General features: G+C 39.3%; 1 protein-coding gene across 1 annotated transcript in view; it reads left to right on the top strand.

The window, feature by feature from the left end:
- PTCH2 (patched 2) overlaps positions 1-23,565 on the top strand; it is a 59,105-nt gene that overhangs the window by 17,814 nt on the left and 17,726 nt on the right. The window contains exons 3-7 of the mRNA XM_026665658.2: positions 11,236-11,425; positions 12,194-12,263; positions 13,337-13,428; positions 19,109-19,304; positions 21,733-21,854. Coding sequence (XP_026521443.1) covers positions 11,236-11,425; positions 12,194-12,263; positions 13,337-13,428; positions 19,109-19,304; positions 21,733-21,854 — 670 coding nt within the window. The remainder of the gene's footprint in view (positions 1-11,235; positions 11,426-12,193; positions 12,264-13,336; positions 13,429-19,108; positions 19,305-21,732; positions 21,855-23,565) is intronic.

Here is a 23,565-nt window from a genome sequence, read left to right as displayed (position 1 = left end):
ATAGATTTTTTTCTTAGCTAAACTTCCTCAACTTGTGTTGGTTCAAGCACTACTCACTTCAAGAACAGTTCAGATTGTTTCTTTCTATTCCAGACATGCTAGCTTTGAAAATTGTTCCTCCAAACTCAAATGAGTTCACTCAGCTGCTGGGATCTGATCACTGAAGCCTTTCTTCTGGCAAATGCTGTGAACTGAAAGATCCCAGCTGGAACTTGAGCACAAAGCAGTAAGAATTATCTTCAACTTTTAGACTAAGGCCTGGATTTTGGCTTATTCTTCTGAAAATGTGGAATTATAGGAGAAATGGGAATGTATTCAATTGACTCAAAACAGCTCTGCACACCCCTAAGATCCAGATAAGAAACATATTTTCCACATTGTATAATCTGATATAATACTATTTTACTTTAAATCAGTATCATTTACTGACCTGGAAAATTGCAGAATACAATATGCCGTATATGATATACCATTTTTAGTATTTAACAGTTCATAAAAATTTTAAAGGCAAATTACAAATGTCGTGAATAAGTAGCATATTTCCAGGATACAAATATGTACAGGAGGAAAAGCAGAGCAAATGTAATCAAGTGAATTGCCATAAATAGGAACTTTAGGTTCTAATATCTTCATTTTGATTTTTGCCTTTATGTAAAACTTGTAGTGATCTTTTATAAGTGAATTCTGCTCCTGAAGCAGCAGGAATATATGATCATCACAATAGTGACGTAGTACCAGCATGAGATGATTGCCTAAGACACAATATGTTTAGATGTTGTGTGGCAATGGCTGGCTTTTCAATGTAAAATGATGAAATTCCACTTCATTTACAGTAATGCAAGCAGCTCATATCTCGAGTAACTACTGTTGCTACTGTTTTGTCACTCAGATCTGGGAGTCAACCATATGTAGCTCTGAAATGAAGTAGCTGGAAAATGGGATCAGATAGAGCTAAGGGGATTGTATGTTGTGGATTTGTATTCCTGGTTATCTATTATCAGATATTTCATCTCTGCTTTGCAATCAAGCTAAGTGGTTGTAAAAATAATGGAAAACTAAAATTTAATTATACCAATTACTTTTTCTGTAAGATTTTGAGTCTAAAAGAAAGCACTCTCCTATTAACCCACAAAGCATTCTCTACACTCTCAGAGAAGATCCTTGGATGTTTTCTACAAGTGAGAATGGTGGCTTCCCTAGGATTGTTAGACTGTTTGCTGCTAGTCCTCAGGAAATATTTCAGTTTTCCTCTTGTAGAATATACCCTGATTTTATATAATATAAATGAAGTCAACCTATTTTTATAGATGTTGGAAGTTATGAATATAACAAATTATTCTTGCTTCTAACCATTCAATTAATCAGATTGTTATTATAAGGCTGCCTTCTTCTGGGCTGAGAATATCACAGATTTTGCACTTTCAGGTTATCTGAAAACTGCTGTGTCACTGAGGGCAGTTTATTGCTTCTGCAAAAAAAAAAAAAAAACATATTAAAGCTTCTATTTGCTTAATTTCTTATTCCAATAGGTAGCACTTTCTACCGGATTTAGAAATGACTCTGTATCAACTTGTAAAGTATCTTAGGAAACAAACTGAGAGACTTTCTAACTAATATATGCATTTTAAAATATTTTTACAAAATTTTAAAAAGAAAGAAGATACATTAAAGAAGGGGGAAAGTTTACAATGAATTACAATGGTAACAATATTACAATGAATTACAACGGTAGTAATATAAGATTTTTCAACTGTTTTACATATACTGTAAAATATACTGTATATTTATGGCATTATGCAGTTAAAATTATTTAAACACAGAAAATGTCACAAGTTATTTAAATGAACAAGCCTTATTCGTATTTTATAAATAGTGCATTTTGGACAGATTTTGTAAGTTAGCCCTTCATTCAAAAATTGTTGCTCTATGATGCACTGTTTTGCCCAGTTAAACAGCATGAGTGCAAGAGTTTTACTGGTACATTAGATAGCCTATACCCATTGGATTATTGTTTCAGAGATATTTCCTTACCTAAACAGAGAAATAAATGACCTTGGATGGGCAAGTGGGAGTGACTTCTGATTTCCTGCCAGCTTCCCCACTGAGTTTCCTTGCACTTTTAAACTGGAAGAGGTGGTGCTGAATTTTTTTTTTCTTTCTTGGGAAATACAGCAATTTTTCCAATGTTAAAATTACAATATTTGAAAAGGTTAAGATACGTTTTCTATCTTCCAAATCTGTTGCCTGGGAACCATAGGCACGTATTAGCGCTTATCACATGTTAACAGTCCCATCTTCATTTTTAGTAATAGCTTTTCCTTCTAGATTAAAATGATTAAAATGGGACATTCTAAACATATTTTTTCTGGGTTGGTACATATTTGTAGCATGAGATTTCCCCTCACCACTTCTGGGCTCCCCAACAATCCACACATGGAAAATAAAAAGTTTTCTGTGTCTTTGAGTAAAACATGAGTTCTTTCATACCATTATAAGATCACACTCCAAAGTGACTTGCAAGAGTTCATTTTTCCCAGGAACTCACTATCCTGCGTTTTGTTACGGTGCATGTCCTTCCTGCCTGTTGGTGCACAGGAAAAGTTCAGCAGGAGCTAAGAGAGCTCTGATCATTTAACCAAAAATTAGGTTGTGTAGAAGAATATACTGTGTTATTGGACATTATTTCTTTTTAATGAACATTTGTAGGTGACAGGGAAAGGAATATGGGCGATCTAGAAATGAGAAATACAATGGTAGCTTGATACTCATCATTAATTGGTTCCGGGAGGTACGATGAGTACCAAAAATGATGAGTACCAAACCAATTTTTCCACAAGGAATAATGTAATGAGTCACAAGGCAGCTAACAAGTTCTAGCTTGTGCATTGAGTACCAAGCAAACTATGATTACCGGGACAAAATTTTCACGTCAAAAGGCATTGAGTACCAAATTCAATGAGTTTCAAAGCAATTGAGTACCAAGGTACCACTGAATAAATAAATATCTAGATGAGGACTATGTTATGGAAAAGGATTTAAATCTTGGGCCTATGCTGTAGTTCTAAATTACTGTAAATTACACTAGGTCTTCCATATTTGGGTTATAAAAATCCAAGCAGCTATTATATGCCAGCAAATTTTCTTGGATCTCTACTGCTGTGTAGTTGTCATCTGGATGTTTGGAACCCAGATATGGTAATTAATTATACTTACACACAAATATGTCACATGTGTTCTTGGAGAAGAATTGCCAATTGATTATTTTCACGGTTTAGATATGATGTTTAGATTTTGTCTATGTGCCAAAACTGTGCTCAAGGAGGCTCAGCACTATTAAAACACAAATAAACATAATTACAACTGAAAAATGAGACAATTCAATCAAAAGGAAATGACACCGGCCCTAATTAAAACAAACTTCAGCAAAGCAATCAGTTTAATTGCCAAATGTCTACCAGAATGGTCTCTGCCTGCTTGTAAAAGAGTAACAGAGATACTCTCTTTCAATTACTTTCATCTGATCCTGGACTCTAAGACTCCTTGTTTTAGTACTCAACAGCAAAGAATGTTTGTAAGGCTACACCATTCCCTTGCCAGGCGCACCGATAACTACAAAAACCCTAACCTATCTTCTTTAACTTGGACTCTTATAAGTGGTTTGGAAACAAAATAGGAGGGCCTATTAGGGGGACCTATCTGGGTGGCCCACCTAGGAAAAAGGAGGTGTCCAGCAATGTATTCAAGAACCTATAATTATAGGGACAATTGTGAAGTTTCACTGCTCAAGAAGTGGCTTTGCTGTATCCAAGAGGAAAGAGAGGAGAAAGATGGTGTTAACTGAAACACTGCTTTTGTCAACAACAGGTAACTGATCTCATCTGCAATTCAGCTATACAACTGTCCATTTCTCAGCTAGGTAAGATAGTTGATTGCGTTGTCCCAGAATCTGTTAGGATGTTTCTGTGAATGACCACATAATAGTCCCATATGATGCATCATAACACAGTGTGGCATGCTATGGTTTTGCAAGAATAAAAAAAATAGTGTATGATCTAACAATACTGTACTCTGTAGCCTTATAGACAGCAAGCAAAATTTCAAAACAGATTCTTGCACTAAGTCTGTAAAAGTAAATTATCTAGGTACAAATCCTGTGGGATCTACTGCACAGTTGAGATCCAGGATATCTGCAGTTTACAGGCGTAGTATTTGTGTCCCTGCTTCTCTTGTATGAGGAAACTGAATTGAGAGGCTGTGGGAATGGGTTATGTATCTCTCCTGTGTGTATGTGTGCAATGTATGGAAGAGGAATGAGAGATAATCCAATCTAGTACTCAGCAGAGATACAATTGAGGTTTGATCATGAGGGAAGAGAATCTTTTGCATGAAAAAGGAGAGGGCTTCTTTTGTTAATTGGAATAAAAAAGAATTTGCATAGGACTTCTCATTAACATGCTCACTGTTGCTACCTCATTGGATCCTAGAACCTCCTCTCCCAATTTTGCAACAAACAAAGCACTTGTCTCAGTATAGGGGGAAGTGAACAGGAGCAGATGTGGAAGGGAGGTGTTGTATAATGACTGACGGTTCCTAGTTTAACTCCCTTTCTGTCAGAGAGGAGAATGCCCCATATAAACATACTTGGCAGCTTCTCTCAGTTTGCCTTGTCTTTTCATGCTGCTCCCTGGTTAATTAAGGTGTTGGAATTTGAGGCTTCCTCAATCCACTTTGAAGCTTCAGATTCTCCTGTTCCAAATTAAACTTAATTATAAGAAGAGCTTCCCTCTTTTTCCACTTCACAACATTTGCAGATACTCTACCTTTTCTACTACAAAGGGTGTAATAAAGAACTAAATGCTCCTAGTGTTTCTTAAGCCACTATTCACCTAAAGCAGAGCACAAACAAGGCTAGCTAGTTCAGTTCAGGAGTTTTTCTACAGTGCAGATAATGAGAAGGGCAAAGTTAAGCCAGGTTTTTGTGCCAAAGGGAGGGATTTGTATGCATGCCAATCTCTCTCCATGCTTATTTTTGCCCTGGCCATTGTACAACACAAAACCATATCCAGGCAATTGTTAATGAGAGTCTATACTTAAAGCCCGTCAAGATGGACTTTTTAAATTTTGGGATCCATCTTTGCCTGTGGCTTTAGAGTTTGCACTGAACATATTCTCCACCCTTCCTCATATTCTGGTTTTGCATGTGTGGTTTTCCTCTTGGGTGGCCCAGTCAAGATCAGCATAGCACAGCATGACTCCTGGTGTTTTGCCTCCCAAACAGCCTGGAATGGTTTGGATTCTGAGTCTGATGCTTCCCCTCTAGCTCAGAAGGATGTAGTGTGTGTCTGTCCCCTCCCTATGTTCCTTGGCATGGCCTCCTCCCTTACTGGCATCCTAGGAGGGTGTTTTTGTGTGTGAGAGAATTCAGCTGATGCAAACTACAGAATTGGAATTATAGTTTATACTGAAAAGTCACAAAATAGTAGCTCTTCGGCACTGAGATTACCATAAAAACATAAGCTATCCTTATTAGAAGATACACAATCCTTGGTAAAGAATCCTCTAACATTAGATCAACATTAGCCCAAAGTCATTATCCAATTATTGTTTTTGTTAATGTCCTCATTTTCTGTTATTAAGTCTAAAAATGTTTTTTAAAAGTTATGCCAAAGTTAAAATGCCCTGATAATGAAAACTTGAGTGATCAAAAATCTTTGCTGTAAACGATATAGATATTTAGGTAGCAACTTGATTATTAGTAAGGCTTTTCTAGTGCAGGGGTGTCAAACTCGTGTCGTCACAGCGGCGTCACGTGACATATCGCAATTTCTTCTGCCTTTGCTAAACCAGGCTTAGGCTTGGCCAGTGTGTGACGCATCTGACCCACAGGCCGTGAGTTTGACAGCCTTGTTCTAGTGCAAGATATAAGACTTTTGTTGTGACCATAACTCTATCCCAAGACACACTTACATCATAATTTCTATTTTTATTTTTTTCACAATATGGTTTTCATGTTTAGTAACGAACCCTAAAAATGGTAGCTAATGAGGATGCGTAATATTTCTGTTACTTATATTTCTGAATAATCTAACTTTAATAAGAAAATTGCTTTATCAGTGACATTCTATTAATGACATTTGTAGTGATGTTTGTAGCATTTTAACGATTGAATTGTGTCTACTATATGTGTTTATGTTTTCTAACAATCTAGAAAAAAGAACATTAGACATGAAAGTGACAGAATATGATTCAGAATAGAATTCAGTCTCTGTGCTTTGAGCTCTGCTTGTCTACATAAAATAAAATAGCAGTTATGCCCCTACAATATGGGACAAGTTGAACAAAAACATACTGGTTTTATAGATTTAAATGGTTTGGGATTGGTTTAGCAATAGGACCATTCTCCAAAAACATAGAAGTAGTGTCATTTTTGTGGGGGTGCTTTGAATTGGAGGTCAGTCCCTTTAAAATAATAAAATGGATTTACAAAAGGAATAAAAATTGCTTGTACCCTAAAGTAATGATTTTATAGCAAAGCAAAGAAATATAGTGTTATAACCAGAAGAAGTAGCTTAAAATAATATCTTCAAAATGGGGATCCTGGGAAGAATATGAGGGAGTTGCATTTTAATGAGAAGATAGAACAGTCAGTTGAATAGATAGTTGAAAGACTGCTGTACCTGTCCATTTTCATCTTTTACACAAAGCATCATGCAGCCACGGGGGATACATGCCTATGCCAAGGGCACTCTCAGTTTGTGCAGAATGATAATAAGACCAGCGACTTAGGCATTTCTCAGCCTGGGTTCACTGTGCTTCCAAAATATGTTCTAGAATAGAGTCATCTCTGATATTCATGAGTTTCTCCGATAAATTGGCAAGATGTTTTAGCAGACCTCCTCTCCCTCTCCCCCAGCCCTTCATTAAGATGCAGTGCAGCAAATCTTGATCCTAGTGGTGGGTAAGGAGAGCAGTGTTGGTTCTATACTGAGTTATAATGTTTATCTTGAGATAAAGTATCTGACTGTACATGTGTTATTTCATAGGAGAAATTAACACTGTTGTGGAAGTATTTAGAAGAGGGCTAGCAATGTTGCTAATGGTAGGCAACAGAAATGGTATTGTTCCATTCCCCATTTAGATAGTGATCCCCATTTAGATAGGAGTAGAGGCAGAGTCAAAGGGGAATGAACTGTCCAAAGACTCATAGCTGAAACCGCCAGCTACAAATCTCAATCAGGTATTTAAAAGAAGACTTAAGGCCCCAGGAACTGAACAGAGGATTGACTACAGAGAGAGCAATGGAAGGTTGCAACTTCTCAAGTCTTGCTTATAACTCTTTGCCCTAATTAGCTGGAAAACTATAGGGGATGCCATCATCCTTCTGGAATGTGTGGGATGGATTGTTAGAAGTATTAAGAATGGGAAAGAAAGCAGGAAGTTTCTGGAGGCAAGTCACTTCCACTTTCATCTTTAAAATATCTCAACCTCCATAACTCTTCAAATCTGGTGGCAAAGTGGGATTGGCAGCACAATTTCAGATAGTTTGGGGGGGGGGCGGAAGTGTTTTAAGATTACAATTTAGGGTTGTTTAACTTCTGTTCTCACAGTTATTTCCGAGAGAGCAAAGATGCATCATTGAAAGCTGTCTTATTTTTTTATTTTTTTGGAATGACACAGTTTTGAGTACCTAGGCAGGGGTCCGAAGTGTGCTACCTGTACTTACTTTTAGGCATCTTGACATAAGAACATCTAAAAGGTTACTTATATATGAAGTTGATGGACAAGAAGAAGAGTTATCTTGTTAGTCACCATTAAAGTTTTCTACAGTTCCAACCTCTCTTGGTACAAAGAAGTATTTCATTCTTTGAAATCTGTCCCATTTCACTTTACAATATAAAAACTCTCATTTCTTATATCATTTCTGTGAATCCTGAAACACTAGTACAATGTACAATAGTCAATTTTCTGTCACAAAATTAATGGCGACATTGTGTTCTGCATATGTGTGATTTCTTGCTACTCTACAAGGTAAATCAGATTAAGAAGTAGAGTCCACATAACTCTATTTAAATTGGCTATACAGGGTGTCAAAGGCAATTTCATTGACGGCCTCATCCAGTGCTGGGATTCAATTTTTTTTTTACTACCGGTTCTGTGGGCGTGGCTTGGTGGGTGTGGCAGGGGAAGGATTCTTCAAAATCTCCATTCCCTCCCCACTCCTGGGGGAAGGATACTGCAAAATCACATTCCCTCCCCACCCCACTAACCTGCTTTCCAGCTCCGTTCTCCTGTGCTGGGCAACCAAAGAAGACCCAGCTGATCAACTGGGACTCGGGAGGCAGATAATAGATGGGGGTGGGGTCAGTCAGAGGTGGGATTTGCCGGTTCTTCGAACTACTCAAAAATTCCGCTACTGGTTCCCCAGAACCGGTCAGAACCTACTGAATATCACCTCTGGCCTCATCAGGGTTTTGTTTGACCTCAAGGGGCTGGGGTGGATGTGGCCAAGGTGGGCATGGCCAGCTTGACGTCATTCATGTCAGGGGCGCCTATGGTGGCCCAAGCACTCTGCTAGCAAAAACAGGTTCCCCAGCTCCATTTTCAGCTGCTATGGCCTCCTGCAACCCTCTGCCAGTGAAAACAGAGCTCAGGGGGGCTGCCCATGACCCTCGCGAACTCCATTTTTGGCTGCAACTGCCTCTTGCCACCCTCTGCCAGAGAAACTGGAGTTTGGAAGGGCCACATGCAGCCCTCCTGAGCTCCATTTTCATTGATTGTGGCACCGTGGGCCGGTCCTTCACTGTTTCCAGGGCAGCCCCATGGGCCGGAATCCGACCCTTGGGCCTTGAGTTTGACACCCCTGGCCTATAGTAACATAATTGTGCAAGTCTGATTGTGCTTCCCGTCTTCTTTTAGATTTATGTGATTGGAGGAAGATCTATCTGAGGTGTTTTTGTAATCTTCCTCATAATTTAGACTCAGACAATATTTTTCTTTTTGTTACTTTGGTAGTGGAACTTGATGGAACTCTCCATCAAGTGCATCCTCTTGACTTGTTTTATGCGTTTATTTAAAGCACAAACAGAAAACATCACAACCACTAAAGCTGAAGTCTATTGTGGAAGATCTAGAAGGGGCAAGTGCTTCTTACCCATTCCTAGGCCCAGAAATTGCTATCTTGCATTATGCTTTTGTCTAATGTTTTCTTGAGAAGGAAGATCCTTCACAATGTGGGAAGTCAAATTGGCAGGTGAATTTTAGTGGAAAAATAACTGTAAAGGAAAGGAAGGAGTTGACAATTGTGGAAATTACATTTGCCAAATTTAGGAATATAAAATGCCAAGTGCCATTTAGTGTTATGTGTATCTTAATTTGTGTAATTTATGCAGTTTTATTTAATTACACAGTTAAAAGCAATCCCAATCCTTTAATTTGAATAGGTGGAAAACATTAGGACTGTGAGTTACTGAGTCTTCACAGATAAAAGCATTGCTGAGGCAACTCCATCATAATGTAAGTATCTGCTGTTCTTTGGCAGATGAAAAGTTGGAGTGGTGGTAGCCAACAAAAGGTCCCATTTCAGGGCAGGAGTGAATCAAAATCAGTTTTGGATCTGCTTGATCCAGCTGTTTCCATTCTTGTAGCCTCCTGCTGTGAAGCTGGTGTATTTATTTTTCTCCATCTTCCATTGATTTCAAAGAAGAATGGGAATTGAGCACATCTCTTATATCTTTCAGGATTCAATAGAACTAACATTTGTTTGTCAAGCTCCATTTATAGCACTTTTTAATGTTACTGCTTCAACTCTCCGAGTTCTCAAAGCATTTTGAAGTCCCTTGTGCAGTTAGAGTTATTTCTGCTGACTTCAGAATGTTACAATCAGGCAAGGAACACCATGAATGTTTCCAGCTGGCCAGCAGGCAAGTGTAAAGTTTTTCAGTCAATCAGTAGCTCCTTCTGAGCTACAGCAATTCCTGGATTAATGAACATATCCTAACATTTTGTTTAAAAAAAAGAGAGGAAAAATAACTCTTTTCTCCTCATTTTCAGTCCATGCTATGGGTTTGTGTGTTTTTTGAAAGTACATAAATCTGTAGTGTTGACCTTGCAGCCTGACTATCAGATCAGATTAAATCAGATCAGATCTAATTAAAAGCTACATTGTAAATTGCAATGAACAGCCTTTGGGTTCAAGAGATGAGAGACAGCTTGCTTGAGCCCAAAAACTGAAAAGTGCAATGTGGGGAAAATTTAGGGAAAACATTTTGCTTCTCTGCAGGATATTTTTAAGAGAGATTATGAAATTAATTTAAACTGACCTGGAGTATTTCAGTTACTTAGTTAATAAACTTTGCTTATATAAAGAGGGAAAACCAACCAATATATTTTCTATGAAAGTTGTAAAACTGCCTAGAAGGATTTAGATTTAATTGATAAGATTGTGGAATCTACTAGACAATTCAGCAGGCTGAAATTAGTGATCCTAGGATTATCCAATAAGAATGACGTTGTGGGAATAGGACGGTGTGGTATTGATGCTAGTTTGGTGCAGATACTCTCTGTGGATGACTCAAGTCTTTTACTATGACATATATTAGAATGTTGAATTTGCATTTTAAGTCTGAGCATGAGAAAAATGCATTACTAAACTATTCATCTTGAATCTATCAAAAATACAGGTAGTCTTTGATTAATTACCACAATTGGGACCAGAATTTCCACTGCTAGGCAAGACAGTGAGTTGTGCCCAATTTTACAACTTTTTTTGCCATGGTTATTAAGTGAATCACTGCAGTTCTTGAGTAAATCATGCCTTTAAACAAATCTGGCTTCCCCCATTGACTTTGCTTGTTAGAAGCCGGCTGGACAGTCACTATGATGATCCCATGAGCCTGGGATGTTGCAACCATCGTAAATACATGCTGGTTGCCAAGCACCCAAATTTTGATCATATGACTGTGGAGAACCTGCTGCAGTCATAAGTGCAATGACCAGTCACAAGTCATTTTTTTCAGGGCTATTTTAGCTTCAGAAGGTCACAAACCAAATATATTCAGGATTACTTTTAAGATGGAGTAGTATAGTATGTAAAACTTTAACTGAATTGTATTTGATTTGAACATATCCCCAGTTTTAATATCTTGATTGATGATAATGTGAGAGCTGATTTAACAGTGGCAGAGATAAGGGAAAGGTATATTGATTCCATTCTCTTCTCTCTCTCCCTCTCTCCAGAGGGCAGTCGTGTCAGCCAAGAGCTCCGATACACAAGAGAAAAGCTTGGTGAAGAATCTCTCTACACATCCCAGATGCTAATACAAACTCCCAAACAGGAAGGAGAAAACATCCTAACTCCAGATGCCTTGGAAATGCATCTTGAAGCTGCTTTGGCTGCTAGTAAAGTCCAAGTCTTACTATTTGGAAAGTAAGTCTGAAATGGAGCAACTGTATTACACTAATAATAAGATCTGTTCTGTTGGATTGTTTTCATTCATTCATTATAAGCACCTCTCCTCTGTAATTATACTTGCAGATCTCTGGTTTTCCATTGCAGGAAATCAGCAGTTTTACTGTTTGTTTGGGTAGAGCTCAGTAGCACCACCCCTTTCCTCTCAGCAATTCTGCTGAAGATGGCTGGCTTCCTCCTGCTAATTTTGAGTAGGTTCGTTGCAAGGAAAAAGCCCGTGAGATTTTCCCCCTTTTTCCAGCAGTCTATTAGATGTAGAATCAACTGTGTTATTGCCAATTAGCTGATTTGCTAACTAACTTACCAACAAGACAGTCAGAATATATGTAATCATCCCTTAGTAGCAAATAAATTGGCGGATGGCAATAATTGCAGATTTCTACCTGCTAGCGGCAACTGGGAAAGTAGTTTGGATTTTCTATGGCTCTTTGAATTGCACTGTCTGTGGTAATGGAACCACAAGCAATCTTGATCTTCAAAATTACCTATTGATCTAGTTAATTCAGTATTCTATTGTAGTCACTAACTATACGCTACCACAAAATCATAAATAGGATATACAAATCATGGTCTTCTGTCCAAGAACTGATGTTCAGAAATTTATTGTCTTGAAATATAGTGAAGTCTGATTTAAATATCTTCATAACTAATCTTGTATTAGTTCAGACAATTCTGTCCCAGAACTCCTGGTTTTCTGATGTTTGCTGTCTCTGCTCTTACTCTTAGATCGTGGGATCTCAACAAAATATGCTACAAATCAGGTGTCCCAATAATTGAGAACGGAATGATTGCACGGGTGAGTATACAAGGGAATATATGCCTCTACAATGAGAGCTGATGACCCAGGTGTGCATTTGGTCTCTCAGGTTCCAATCTGAAGCCTCCAGAATATCCCAACATCAAAATGTCTGTTTTTATTGATGCTCTTTTAAAAAATAAATAAGGCTAAAATATGCATGGAAATGCTTCACTAGAACTCTACAAGCAAAACAAATCCATGCATACTGCTACCCACCTACAAAGGCCAACTATTTTCAGTTTCATAGACATGTCTTCCTAAGGATCTAAAGCAGTGTTTCTCTACCTGGTCAACTTGAAGATGGGTAGACCAACTCCCAGCATTCCCCAGCCAGCATGAGCTGGTTGGGGAATGCTGTGAGTTGAAATCTACCCATCTTTAAGATGCCCAGGTTGAGGAACATTGATACAAAGCATATATGTATGCAGCTCTCAAGCAAAACAACAACAACCCATTTGTCCCATCATTGTGTAGTAGCTATAGAAAGGAGGTGAAACATCATTTGGGAAGATCTCTTTGTTGAATTTCCTGGAGGATTACTGGTTTTACTGGAGAGTGGAATAGATGCTAGCAGTGATCTTGAGGTTGCTATGGGGGAATAGGTGGAATCTTTTTAAAATGCCATCACAAAAGAGCAACTTTCCAAGTCATCCTTTTGGATTCAGAGATCTGGTGGCAGTGTTTTTTAATACACATTGGACTTCTTATTCTAATAATATTCACTTATCTCTATTCGAGATACCAGCTGCCTTTGAATTTTTATCTCCATTCCATTCTGTGAAGTAGGAAAATTTATTTTGTCCTTCTTTGTTTTCAGAAGTGCCAGATCTTTACTTATAAGGACTTTATATTCCTTAGGCTTGGATTGTAAGAAACGGCAGCGTTTGACCCTTTGTACAAGGTCACCAAATTACTGTCACATTAGTCAGGATGCTATCCTTAGAATGAAGACTTCCCATTAACTAGCCAATGACTTGGCTTTCAATATCTCACAGTGTAAGATGTGTTTAGATTGTAGACTGCATTAATTTATATTTATGTGCCATGATTATTATTCCTTTTATTGCCAGATGATTGAGAAGCTCTTCCCCTGTGTTGTTGTGACTCCACTGGATTGTTTCTGGGATGGTGCCAAACTACAAGGAGGGTCTGCTTATCTACCGTAAGTGTCTGCTTTTTTTTGCTATGCTATTCTGTCCTTCTCTCCTGCGGCCATATGATGGGTTCCTAATTATGAAAAAGGTACAGTTCATTAAGCACTGAATATTATGACTAGAGTTTTTTTCTGCCCTTATCTTTCATATCTCCGATGAAAATATGTGATATGATTAGCCCTCGTTGCTTTGTTTTTTTCATAGGATAATAACTGAGTTGTGCAAAACAATAAAACTTGTCCTCCTCCAATTCCCATTTCCCATATATCACATTAAATGTTTCTATTTAATATTCATTAAAAGTATTTTCTTTCAAAGAATCCCTCAACTAATCAGAGCACTGTCATGCTCTTCCATAAACTAGCTGGGTCCTGCAACAAACTTAATTTGGTTACTTAATTGACCCTTTCTTCATTTCTTCAATGTATTGAATAGGATGAAACCAAACTGATAGGATTTGTATCACATGCTAAATATGAAGCCAACTCTTCGATCTTAATTGACAAGGCTAAGAAGTTTGGGGAAAGCCAATTTCTGTAAAGGAAAAAGAAAGAGAAGGTTGTTGCTGATTCTTTTTGCTAAATAATGCCCAATAAGGATGGACAGCGTACCTAATCTAAGATCACTGATTAAAAAAGAGAAGGGTTCATTGAATATTTATGATTTAAGGAGTGGCCATAGGCTAAAATTTGGAGGGTAGGCTATTGGGAGCTTTAGCCCAAAAACATAGAGGGCATTGCAAAGGTTTACTCTTAAAATTCAGGCACAACATTTGAACTCAATTATCCTCAACACCTTAGGGCAGGGGTCCTCAAACTTGGCGACTTTGAGACTGGGAGTTGAAGTTCACAAGTCTTAAAGTCACCAAGTTTGTGGACCCCTGCTTAGGGGAAAGACTGGATTAGTTTGGGCAGACTGTAGAACAGAGTCTAGCTGATGGAAAGGGGATCTTTTAAAAAATTTCCTTTGAAAACATTTTGTCCTTTGCTATATTTTCTGCACAGATAACCATAGGATCCTTGTCTGATAATAGTTTTCTTCCTTGACTTGCTTGACAACTTTAGATAAAGCTTGACAACTTTAGATAAAGCTTCCTTTGTATCTGGTGCCTTCAAGATATTTACCTACATAACAAAATGTATTCAAGATCACAGCTTCTATAAGGAAGCAGTGGTCATTCTGAGTGATCTCAGGGCAGATATACCAGGAATAAAGCTTTCCATCTTGAATGGATGTGACATCAAGAGCATAGGCAGAAATGTTTTGTAATATTAGTTTGGATAGGGAAAAAGAGCTCTCTTCTACCCTGATAGTATTACTATTTACCTTCTTTTTGTATGAAACAAAACATGAAAAAGAACTATAGCTTGCCTTTGTCACCTGCTTTCAATGCAAGAAGGTAGCAGTGTACGGGTGACAGTATAGAAGTATTATGTCAAATACTTTGAGAACATGATTAAAGTCCCATGGTCTGCTCTCTGTCCCCATTCCAAATGAAAGGGGGCTGGGGTTACCACTTGCTGTCATCAGTCTCCTCCCCAAATTTTCTGGGCTCAGTTGCTTTGTTTTATTTCTTCTGCTGCCTTGTAATTATATTTCTATTAAGGTGTACAAAATGGGGGATGAAGGAGGGGGAGAGTGAAGTTGTGGAGACCAGCCCTCTAGAGGGGATAGGGATGGGGAAGGGGGGGAGGAGGGCCAGGGACAATTACCAGCATTCTTTGTGTTTACAAGTATGTTTGTCTGTAAGGGGCCCTGCAGACTTATGCTTTGTCAGCAAATGGCAACACCACATATTCTCATGCTAATGACACTTTGAAAGCTCCAAGTTACCCAACAAATGGAATAGTAGCTTTATTCAGTCTGCTGCTGAGTGGAAGAGGACAGTGAGAGTGAGTAAAGGAGGAGAAAACAGATTTCTAAAACAAAAAAACGTAAAGAGGGAGGGATTACAGCATCCAACTGCCAGGAGGCTCATGGGGAGGTACAGTGCTTTTCCCCTTGAACTCAGTAGCAGCACAAATCCAAGGTAAGCAGAACAGGACCTGATTTAATTGCACTGGATGTAGATGGCATGATTACTGGCTCCTTGGGGTCAATAAGTCAAGATGTATTCTTCTACCCCTAGGAATATAGTAGGATTTCTTTCAAGGTGGTTATCATGCTTGAGATTTTAAGGAACCACCTGCTTATAATATCTTTAACCTTCCTTTTTTAAAAAAAGGAGATTTTCAAGAAGTATTAGACTTCTTAGACAACAAGGACAATCGACCAGGTTGTTTAGTTCTTTTCAGACACTACAGTTGATAGGTCTAAATGCAAAGCCTTTGCTCATTTATTTCTGTACCTGTCTTTTAGTTTCCAAGTTTACCTTTCTTATATCCTACATATCCTTACTCTTTAAATATTTTATACACACACACACACACACACACTCACACACCCAAAAGTTTTTCTTCTGAATGTCTGAAACAGGGAGCTTTTGCTCCAACTTCCGCTTCAGTTCAGTTGAGGGTCTCTCTCTGTCTTCCCCCCTCTCCTTTTAACGCAAAGGGAGTGAAAATTCGGAGAACAAAAGGCAGCAATCTATGGAAAAACAAAAGGGCTCGACTTGGCTCAGTGAAGCAAGAAAGAGCAGATAAAAGAAGCTCTCTTTAGGAGTAGGAGCTGTGGGCTGTTTGGAATGTGGGAATCAAGCAAGGAGGAAACTTCTTGGGATCTGAGATTTCATGAGTGATTGGAGGGTGATTCTGCCAAAACCAGGACAAGACTTACGCTGCTTGAGTTTTCATCATTTCCCCATCTTTGAGTTTAGTATGTATCCATTACTATAAAAAAATAATTCAAGACGTTCTTCATTATTCTTGTCGAAGATCTCAAAAAACACCAATCTATTTTATTACAAATTTATTAATAATCAATGTTTACACTTATATTACTGCCCCCCTTTCTTTCGATTCTCAAAGTTAAATGATATGGTTACGTAGTAACCTTAAGCAGGGAAAACACTGAAGAATTCACCACAGATTTAGGGAGAGAAAATTCACATTTTTTAGGAGGCTCTGAAGAGAGATTATATTTGTTTTGAACAAACTGACAGAAGGGAGAAGAACTGACTTTTTTTTGTGCAGAAGTTGGCTAGCAGACAAGACAATCTGGCCAGGAGAATCTGCATCAGCCTTCCCTGACCTGGAGTCTTGCAGATACGCCACACTGATTAAGCATTCTGAAAACTGCACTCACAATTCATCTGGCAGACACCACATTGTGGAAGGTTAACCTACACAAAGCTGCCAGCTTTGCATGAGAAAGAAACGAACTCTAACATCTTTCAGCTGGGCAGCTATTCAATAGGAACATATTTTGCTATTAGAGTGCCAAAATGTTAAAATATGTACAGGTAGTCCTCGACTCACAGCAGTTCATTTAATGACCGTTCAAGTTACAACAGCACTGAGGAAAGTGAACTGTGACCATTTTTCACACTTCCATGGTCAAAATTCAGATGCTTGGCAACTGACTCATATTTATGAGGGTTGCCATGTCCAGGGATCATATGATCCCCTTTTGTGACCTTCTGACAATCAGGGAAGCCAGATTCACTTAACAACCATGTTAGTACATGAACAACTGCAGTGATTCACTTAACTATGGCAAGAAAAGTTGTGAAATGGGGCAAAACCCACTTAATAATGGTCTCGGGTAGCAACAGAAAGTTTGAGCTTAGTTGTGGTTGTAAGAAAAGGACTACCTGTATATGTTTTTATATATATACAAACATGTAAGTGTGTGTTTGTGTGTTGCAAGATTTCAAAATCTTGCAAGTCTGAAAGTACAACTTTCCTTCACACCCCAAGAAATTAGGAAGTTCTGAGATTCTTGTCCCACGCACTAGCCAGCTGCAGACTGTGCTGCCTCTTATCTGATCTGACTGTTTCCTAGGCAGTATTTCTTGGCCCGGTCTGCCAAGGTCATTCCCACATACCATTACACTTTTACAGGGCCAGAAATTCAATAGCTATTCATTTCCAAGCTTCGGGTGCACGACTACTTCTACTGGAAAAGAGATGTATAAAAATATTTTGTACTAGAAAAAAGATGATCAAGTTCGCACAAAAGGGTTGTTGTTGCTGTACCATCTCTCATTGCTTTTCGATAGATGTAGCTGTTGCCCATAGCAGAAATATGACAGGACTGGATAAGAGTACTAGTGATAGATGGGCAGCGTTCCTAACCTGGTGCTGTTTAGATGTGGTGGGACTTCAACTCCCTTTTTCTATCCAACCGTTACTATTTGGTAAATTCCAGAAGTTATTATCCAGGACACCAATTCATGGAAGGTTCCACTAGAATAACCAGTACATCAGCAGAATTGTGCAGATAACATCCTCCATCTTGGCCTAGACAAGATCAGGGACCCATTCAGATCACGCACCGTCAGTATTTGTTTGAATTCTGATGTAGAAGGGAACAAGCAGTTCTGTTTATTCTGCTGGTGCCTCCAGTAGTAGCCGCTGCTAAAAAAAAATATGGGTAATTATGCTGGGTGTATGGAGGCCAATGTATGGTTATCCATACTTACTGCAGTTTCTATATACAGATACATTTGATGAACATATACCTTTCTCCTATGCAGAATTCTTCTCTTTCCTCTCCATTCCTGTTGAAAATTTCTCTTTTTTCTTTCAAATAAGCGTAATTTGTTCATGTTCTCATCCTTGTGCATAACTACATTTTCTGGTCCTGCCAGGGAGGCACTGTCCAATTACTTCAGAGCTGGCTCTCCAAGCCACAAGCAAAAGGAAAGCAGCATGCCTGATCCTGTTAATGTATGGGGACAAAGGGAATGAAGGCCTGTTCAAACCCTCCACAAATCCCTCCTATCCCTAAATAAGTCTTTTGCAGCCAGTCAAGGCAATTATGTTCTCCTCTAGAGCCTCCTCTTAGCTGAACTCTCTTTGGAATAAATAATAGCTGGCCTACTGGACTGCTCTGCTGTTGTTCTTGCAAAAAAAATACAAATACAAATACAAATCAAAACGTTCCAATAATTGAATTTTAAAATGCATTTTTCTTTTATGACAAAGGATTAAAAATGTTCCTAAAAATCCAACCATGCAATTACAATCAATAATTTTGGAGCAAAATCAATAAACAACTCTATTAATGAGGCAAAGGGCTACTTAAAGTTTAATCCTGTAACATTTTTATGACTCTTTCACTATAAGAAAAGGATAAATAGAAGAAATGCAAAAAGATTTACTGCACAATGTTGTAGTGTGAAATGCTTCTCATTTAAAACTCCAATAACTCCACTCAATTTTTAGTCCCATTTCCAGTTTTGGGTATTTTTTAACCCCAAAAGCTAATTAGTAATCCAGGTCCTGATCTCATGCATCCTCAGTGGACATTTATTATTTTTCTCTTTTTTTTCAGTTCTGAACTTTTTCAGATTCCCTAAGTGGAATTCTCCCCCATGAGTAGGAGAAATGATTCATTACTGTGCCTTTAAGCGCCTCTTTTTGGACGTCCAGAACCAGCCAGAGCAGAGGTGGCTTTGAGGGTTGGAGGGATTTAAAAAGTGGGCACGAGTATGAGAGGTATCGCCACTTTGAGCGACATCAGTATGCAGGGCCCATGGATACTTTTTTTTGAATCCTATTAATCTACAGCATTTTGTCTCTACAGGGGCCGGCGGGATATTCAGTGGACGAATTTAGATCCTATTCAACTGATGGAGGAACTGGGTCAATTTGCCTCACTCGAAGGATTCAAGGAGATGTTGGATAAGGCAGAGGTTGGCCAGGCCTATATGGAGCGGCCTTGTCTTGATCCTTTTGACCCTGAGTGTCCTCATAGTGCTCCCAACAGCCAAAGCCAGAAGGTGAGTTTCCCCCAACTTTTGGTGCATTTATAAGAATAAGAACCAACCTGATTTTTCCCCCAAAGTTTAAAGTAATTTGCTAAAGGAGGAGAGGGAGTTGCTCAGGGTTGAAATGAGGGATCCTTGATGCTCTCTGAGATTAGTTGTTTTCTTGTAGTCGTTTCATTACCCAAACTAGGTAACATCATCAGTGCTAGTAAGGAGTGGGGTTTGTTCTCAATTTATATTCTGGTGCTTGCCCTGTCAGTGTTGGTGGAAGTTGGTCTTGGAGGTTCTTCTGTTGGGCTGTTAGCTTGTATAGTAGTTCCTTGATGGGGGTATTGCTTACGTTTTGGCTGTTGGTCTATTTAATCCATTTCCTATGTTGTTTTCCCCAATCTAAATTAACTTTCCTCATGAGAAGCTACTGTTCAGAGCAGTGGTGGGATTCAAATTTTGTTACTACTGGTTCTGTGGGCATGGCTTAGTGGGCGTGGCATTGCTTGGTGGGTGTGGCTTGGTGGGCGTGGCAGGGGAAGGATACTACAAAATCTCCATTCCCTCCCCACCCCACTAACCTGCTTTCCAGCTCCGTTCTCCTGTGCAGGACAACAAAAGAAGACCCAGCCGATCAGCTGGGACTCGGAAGGCAGAGAATAGATGGGGGTGGGGCCAGTCAGAGATGGTATTTGCCGGTTCTCCGAACTATTCAACATTTCCTCTACCGGTTCTCCAGAACTGGTCAGAACCTGCTGAATACCATCTCTGGTTCAGGGGATAGTCACTGTGGGGAAACCTATATGACACCTATATTCCACCAGGGTAATATTCCTGTATTTTGACAATATATAAAGATAATTTTTAAGCATTGATCAAATACTGATTTTTATTCTCTGTTTCGCCAATTTCAGTGAGAATTTTTATTATGAATTTTTATTTTGTTTATTTTGTATTTTTATTATCATTTTCTGATGTTTAGTATTGCTACAAGATAACTGCAAGTACACACTAAGTTATATGTGTGAAAATGAAAGAGATTGGCTTCAAAGAGAGATGGTTCTCTTGGTTGAGTGGAGGAGAGAATCAAGGAGATGAACTTACAAACTTCATTGTCATATATATGTGTTTGTATGAAACCATATGGTAATTTCTTGAAGGCCAGAGACATGTTTTCAGGCTATGTGTAGCCAGACAGCCTCAACTAACTGTGGGGTCCCCAGTTTCATTAGCTTTGCCCTTCTTATTTGGGGTTTGGGGAGACCAAATAAAAGAAGCGGAATGCAGGGGCCCCGTAACCAAGGAGGCTCAGGCCGGACTGATAGTGCTGATTCAGGCAGACGTAGTGCAAGTGCTGACCAGCAGGTGGTCAGGGTTGGAATGTGTCCCAGAACAGATGGCAGCATGGCAGCTTTTGGGAAATAGAGGAGGAGGGAGCAGCCCTTGAACACAGACAGGCACACAGAGACTGGGAGCCATGTGACGGAGGACCGGCTGAGGGAGTGGGAGGGTGGGATTGCAGCCATAATTCCACATTTCCTGGCTTGAAAGCCAGACTGTTATCATTATGGCTATCCGGTTTCCCCTTTTTTTCCACCACAGAAAAAGGAAAGATCTGCCTTTAGGTCTGAAAGAAATACCCAATGTGCCGGTGGTCAAGCATCTGTGGCTGTGTGTATGTGCGCACAAACACAGAGAGAAAGAGGATTTTATATTTAGAAAGATTTCTGACCAAATACCATCAGCATGTGTTTGCTCATTTTTCAGTCACAGAAAACCAGAACGAATCTGCAGAGGAGAATGATTCATGTCCATCATTGGACATTTTTATATGTCTTTATTTTGATAGATGTAATCCAATGCTCATTTACTTGGGTTTGTTTGTTTGTCCAGTCAGGTGCTCTGTTGTTTTCATAACTGATGTATGGAAAACCTGCAAGCAAATGGAATAGATAGAGATACATTGCAGTATGAATAGTGTGGTTTTAGAAAGTCTTGTTGGCAAGCAGGTTCAAATCCCCATTCATTGAATGACACTGGGGCAGATATCCCTAGACTTTTTTGCCTAATTTGCCTTGTTAAACTAATTAGCCTAATTTCTTATTAGGAAGTAAATTAGCACTAATATGTAAAACTACAATGCTTTTGTCTCTCATAAGCCCAGTTTGATATTTTTCTTTTAGGTTTTGCTGCCTCTAATAATTTCTTCGTTTCTTTTGGATCTGACATTTGCCAAAGAGCAACAATTTACCTTTGTTTGCCACAGTTAACCAGCTTGTGCACATTTGCAGTGAATAATCAGTGTTAAGTAAGACAGGGTTCTTTGGGGATTCAATGGTTGTAGTTTCTAAGCTTTCAAGAGCCAGAATGGGCTTTAGAGAATTATTGCTTAGTATGGAAAACTCTTTGATGGCATATTCACTTTGCTTTCTCTTCTTTTTGCTCCTGCCAGAAACCACACATCCCTTCTGAACTCACAGGTGGCTGCCATGGCTTCTCCCGGAAATACATGCATTGGCAAGAGGAACTCATCTTGGGGGGCACAGTAAAAGATCCTCAGGGCAAACTGCAAAAGTAAGTTGGATTGTGAGTCCCTATGTATATTAGGAAAAGTTTTCTGTTTTGGAATAAACGTGACAACTAAGAGATTCTGCCTGCAGATCAATACGAATAGTGTGCCCAGAGGAAAATTAAAGATTTGCCCAGAGGAAAATTAAAGGTGATGGTCAGTGCCACCCAGTACATTTGTTTTTCAACGCATTTTCCATTGGGAAATGAGTGGACTTTTCTCTTCCTCCTCTACACTTTGGAATTGTGCTATATTGGCCCATGAACCAGCATGTAACTTGATGCTTCTGAGGCTTCAATTTCTGTGAATGATGGGTGCATGTCTATGGCCTGACTCCGGGAACAACTGGCAAGCATTTCTCAGCCCTGGGATTTATGTTGATCCCTGAAGCCTGGGCTGCTGTTATCTCTTCCTTCCTGAAGCTACTGCTCACCCCAACCTCTTCCACTTAATGTGGATACTATCTTAAAACTAAAACACCTGTTTTTACTATTCTGAATGGCAGATTCTAGAGGGAGCTCAAATATAGGCACATTTGAGCTTCTCAGCAGAATCTGACCTTCAAAATTGTTCCCTTGTACCAAGGCCACTTTGGAAATTTGGTCTTCTCCCAATCTCTTTGTCATCCTTTGTACAATGCTGGTGTTCTGACCCAACTGGGTTCCAAGAGAGCAAACACAAGACAAAGGCAGCAGCCCCCACCTTTTAAGGTTTCATCCACGAATTCTGTTTCTTCACAGATAAAAGGCTGCTTACAATTAGCTCTGACAAGAAAGAGCCTTGCCAAGTTGTCTGTCAAGGCTGCCAAAAGCCCAGAGATAAGAACTAATTTACAAGATTTTTCAAATACTGTCCACGAGGCTGAGCTTCAGAGCATCTTTGCCTTCTGCAAAGAACGCTTCTTCAAACCTGGCTTTTATCCTCTTGAGGTAGGGGCCATTACCTTGCAGCCTTACTCCCGAGTCACCTGTGCTGCTGTAACTGCTCTCTCCTATGATCAATCCTGCGTGCACGCGCACTTGGCACAGGCTCCTCTGGAACCTCCTCATCACTGCTGCCAGCCCCCACAATCTCCGAAGGCAGCAGTCCACTCCCTAATGGTCCTGGCCCCTCACCTGAGTCCTCACTCTCCTCCACCATCCGCACCTGCTGCCAGCTACCACAACAGCTGGGTCCATAGCCATTTATTGGCCAGATTACTGCTACTTAAGTATAGAAAGACACATTCCACATCCTGGTGCGATCTGGATCATTATTGAATTTTCTCATACGTTATGCATGTAGAAAGAAATTATTATGGATGCCTCTGTCCCTGAAACCTTTCATGTCTGTCAAGGTAAAGGGCTATAGACAAATGGTGAAAGATAAATATTGCTGATGAGAAGAGAAATGGCTGTTTTCATTTTAAAAAGAAATGCAACAAAACAAGTAGGAAATATAAAAGTATGCTCACTTCTTTTCAAAGGTTGAGATGCAAGCACAAGATATTCTAGAAAATAAACCTTCATGTCTCTTTCAGTGCATGAAGGCTTGTGCTTTTGGATGGGTTGAAAAAAACCACATGGTGAACAATATTGAACAATCATCTCCACAAGCACAAATGATACGCCTACAATATCTGCCATCCTAGCCTTTCCATTTGGAAAGGCTGATGGTTTCTCTTCGACTTTGCTTGGAGCATTAGCCAACCTGTTTTCCCATGAAACCTGGAGGACA

The sequence above is a fragment of the Notechis scutatus genome, chromosome 3, assembly GCF_049901735.1.
Source record: "Notechis scutatus isolate UNSWTSFEM ecotype Mainland chromosome 3, rNotScu1.2, whole genome shotgun sequence".
Lineage (NCBI taxonomy): Eukaryota > Metazoa > Chordata > Lepidosauria > Squamata > Elapidae > Notechis > Notechis scutatus.
This window is presented reverse-complemented; position numbering and strand designations above follow the sequence as displayed.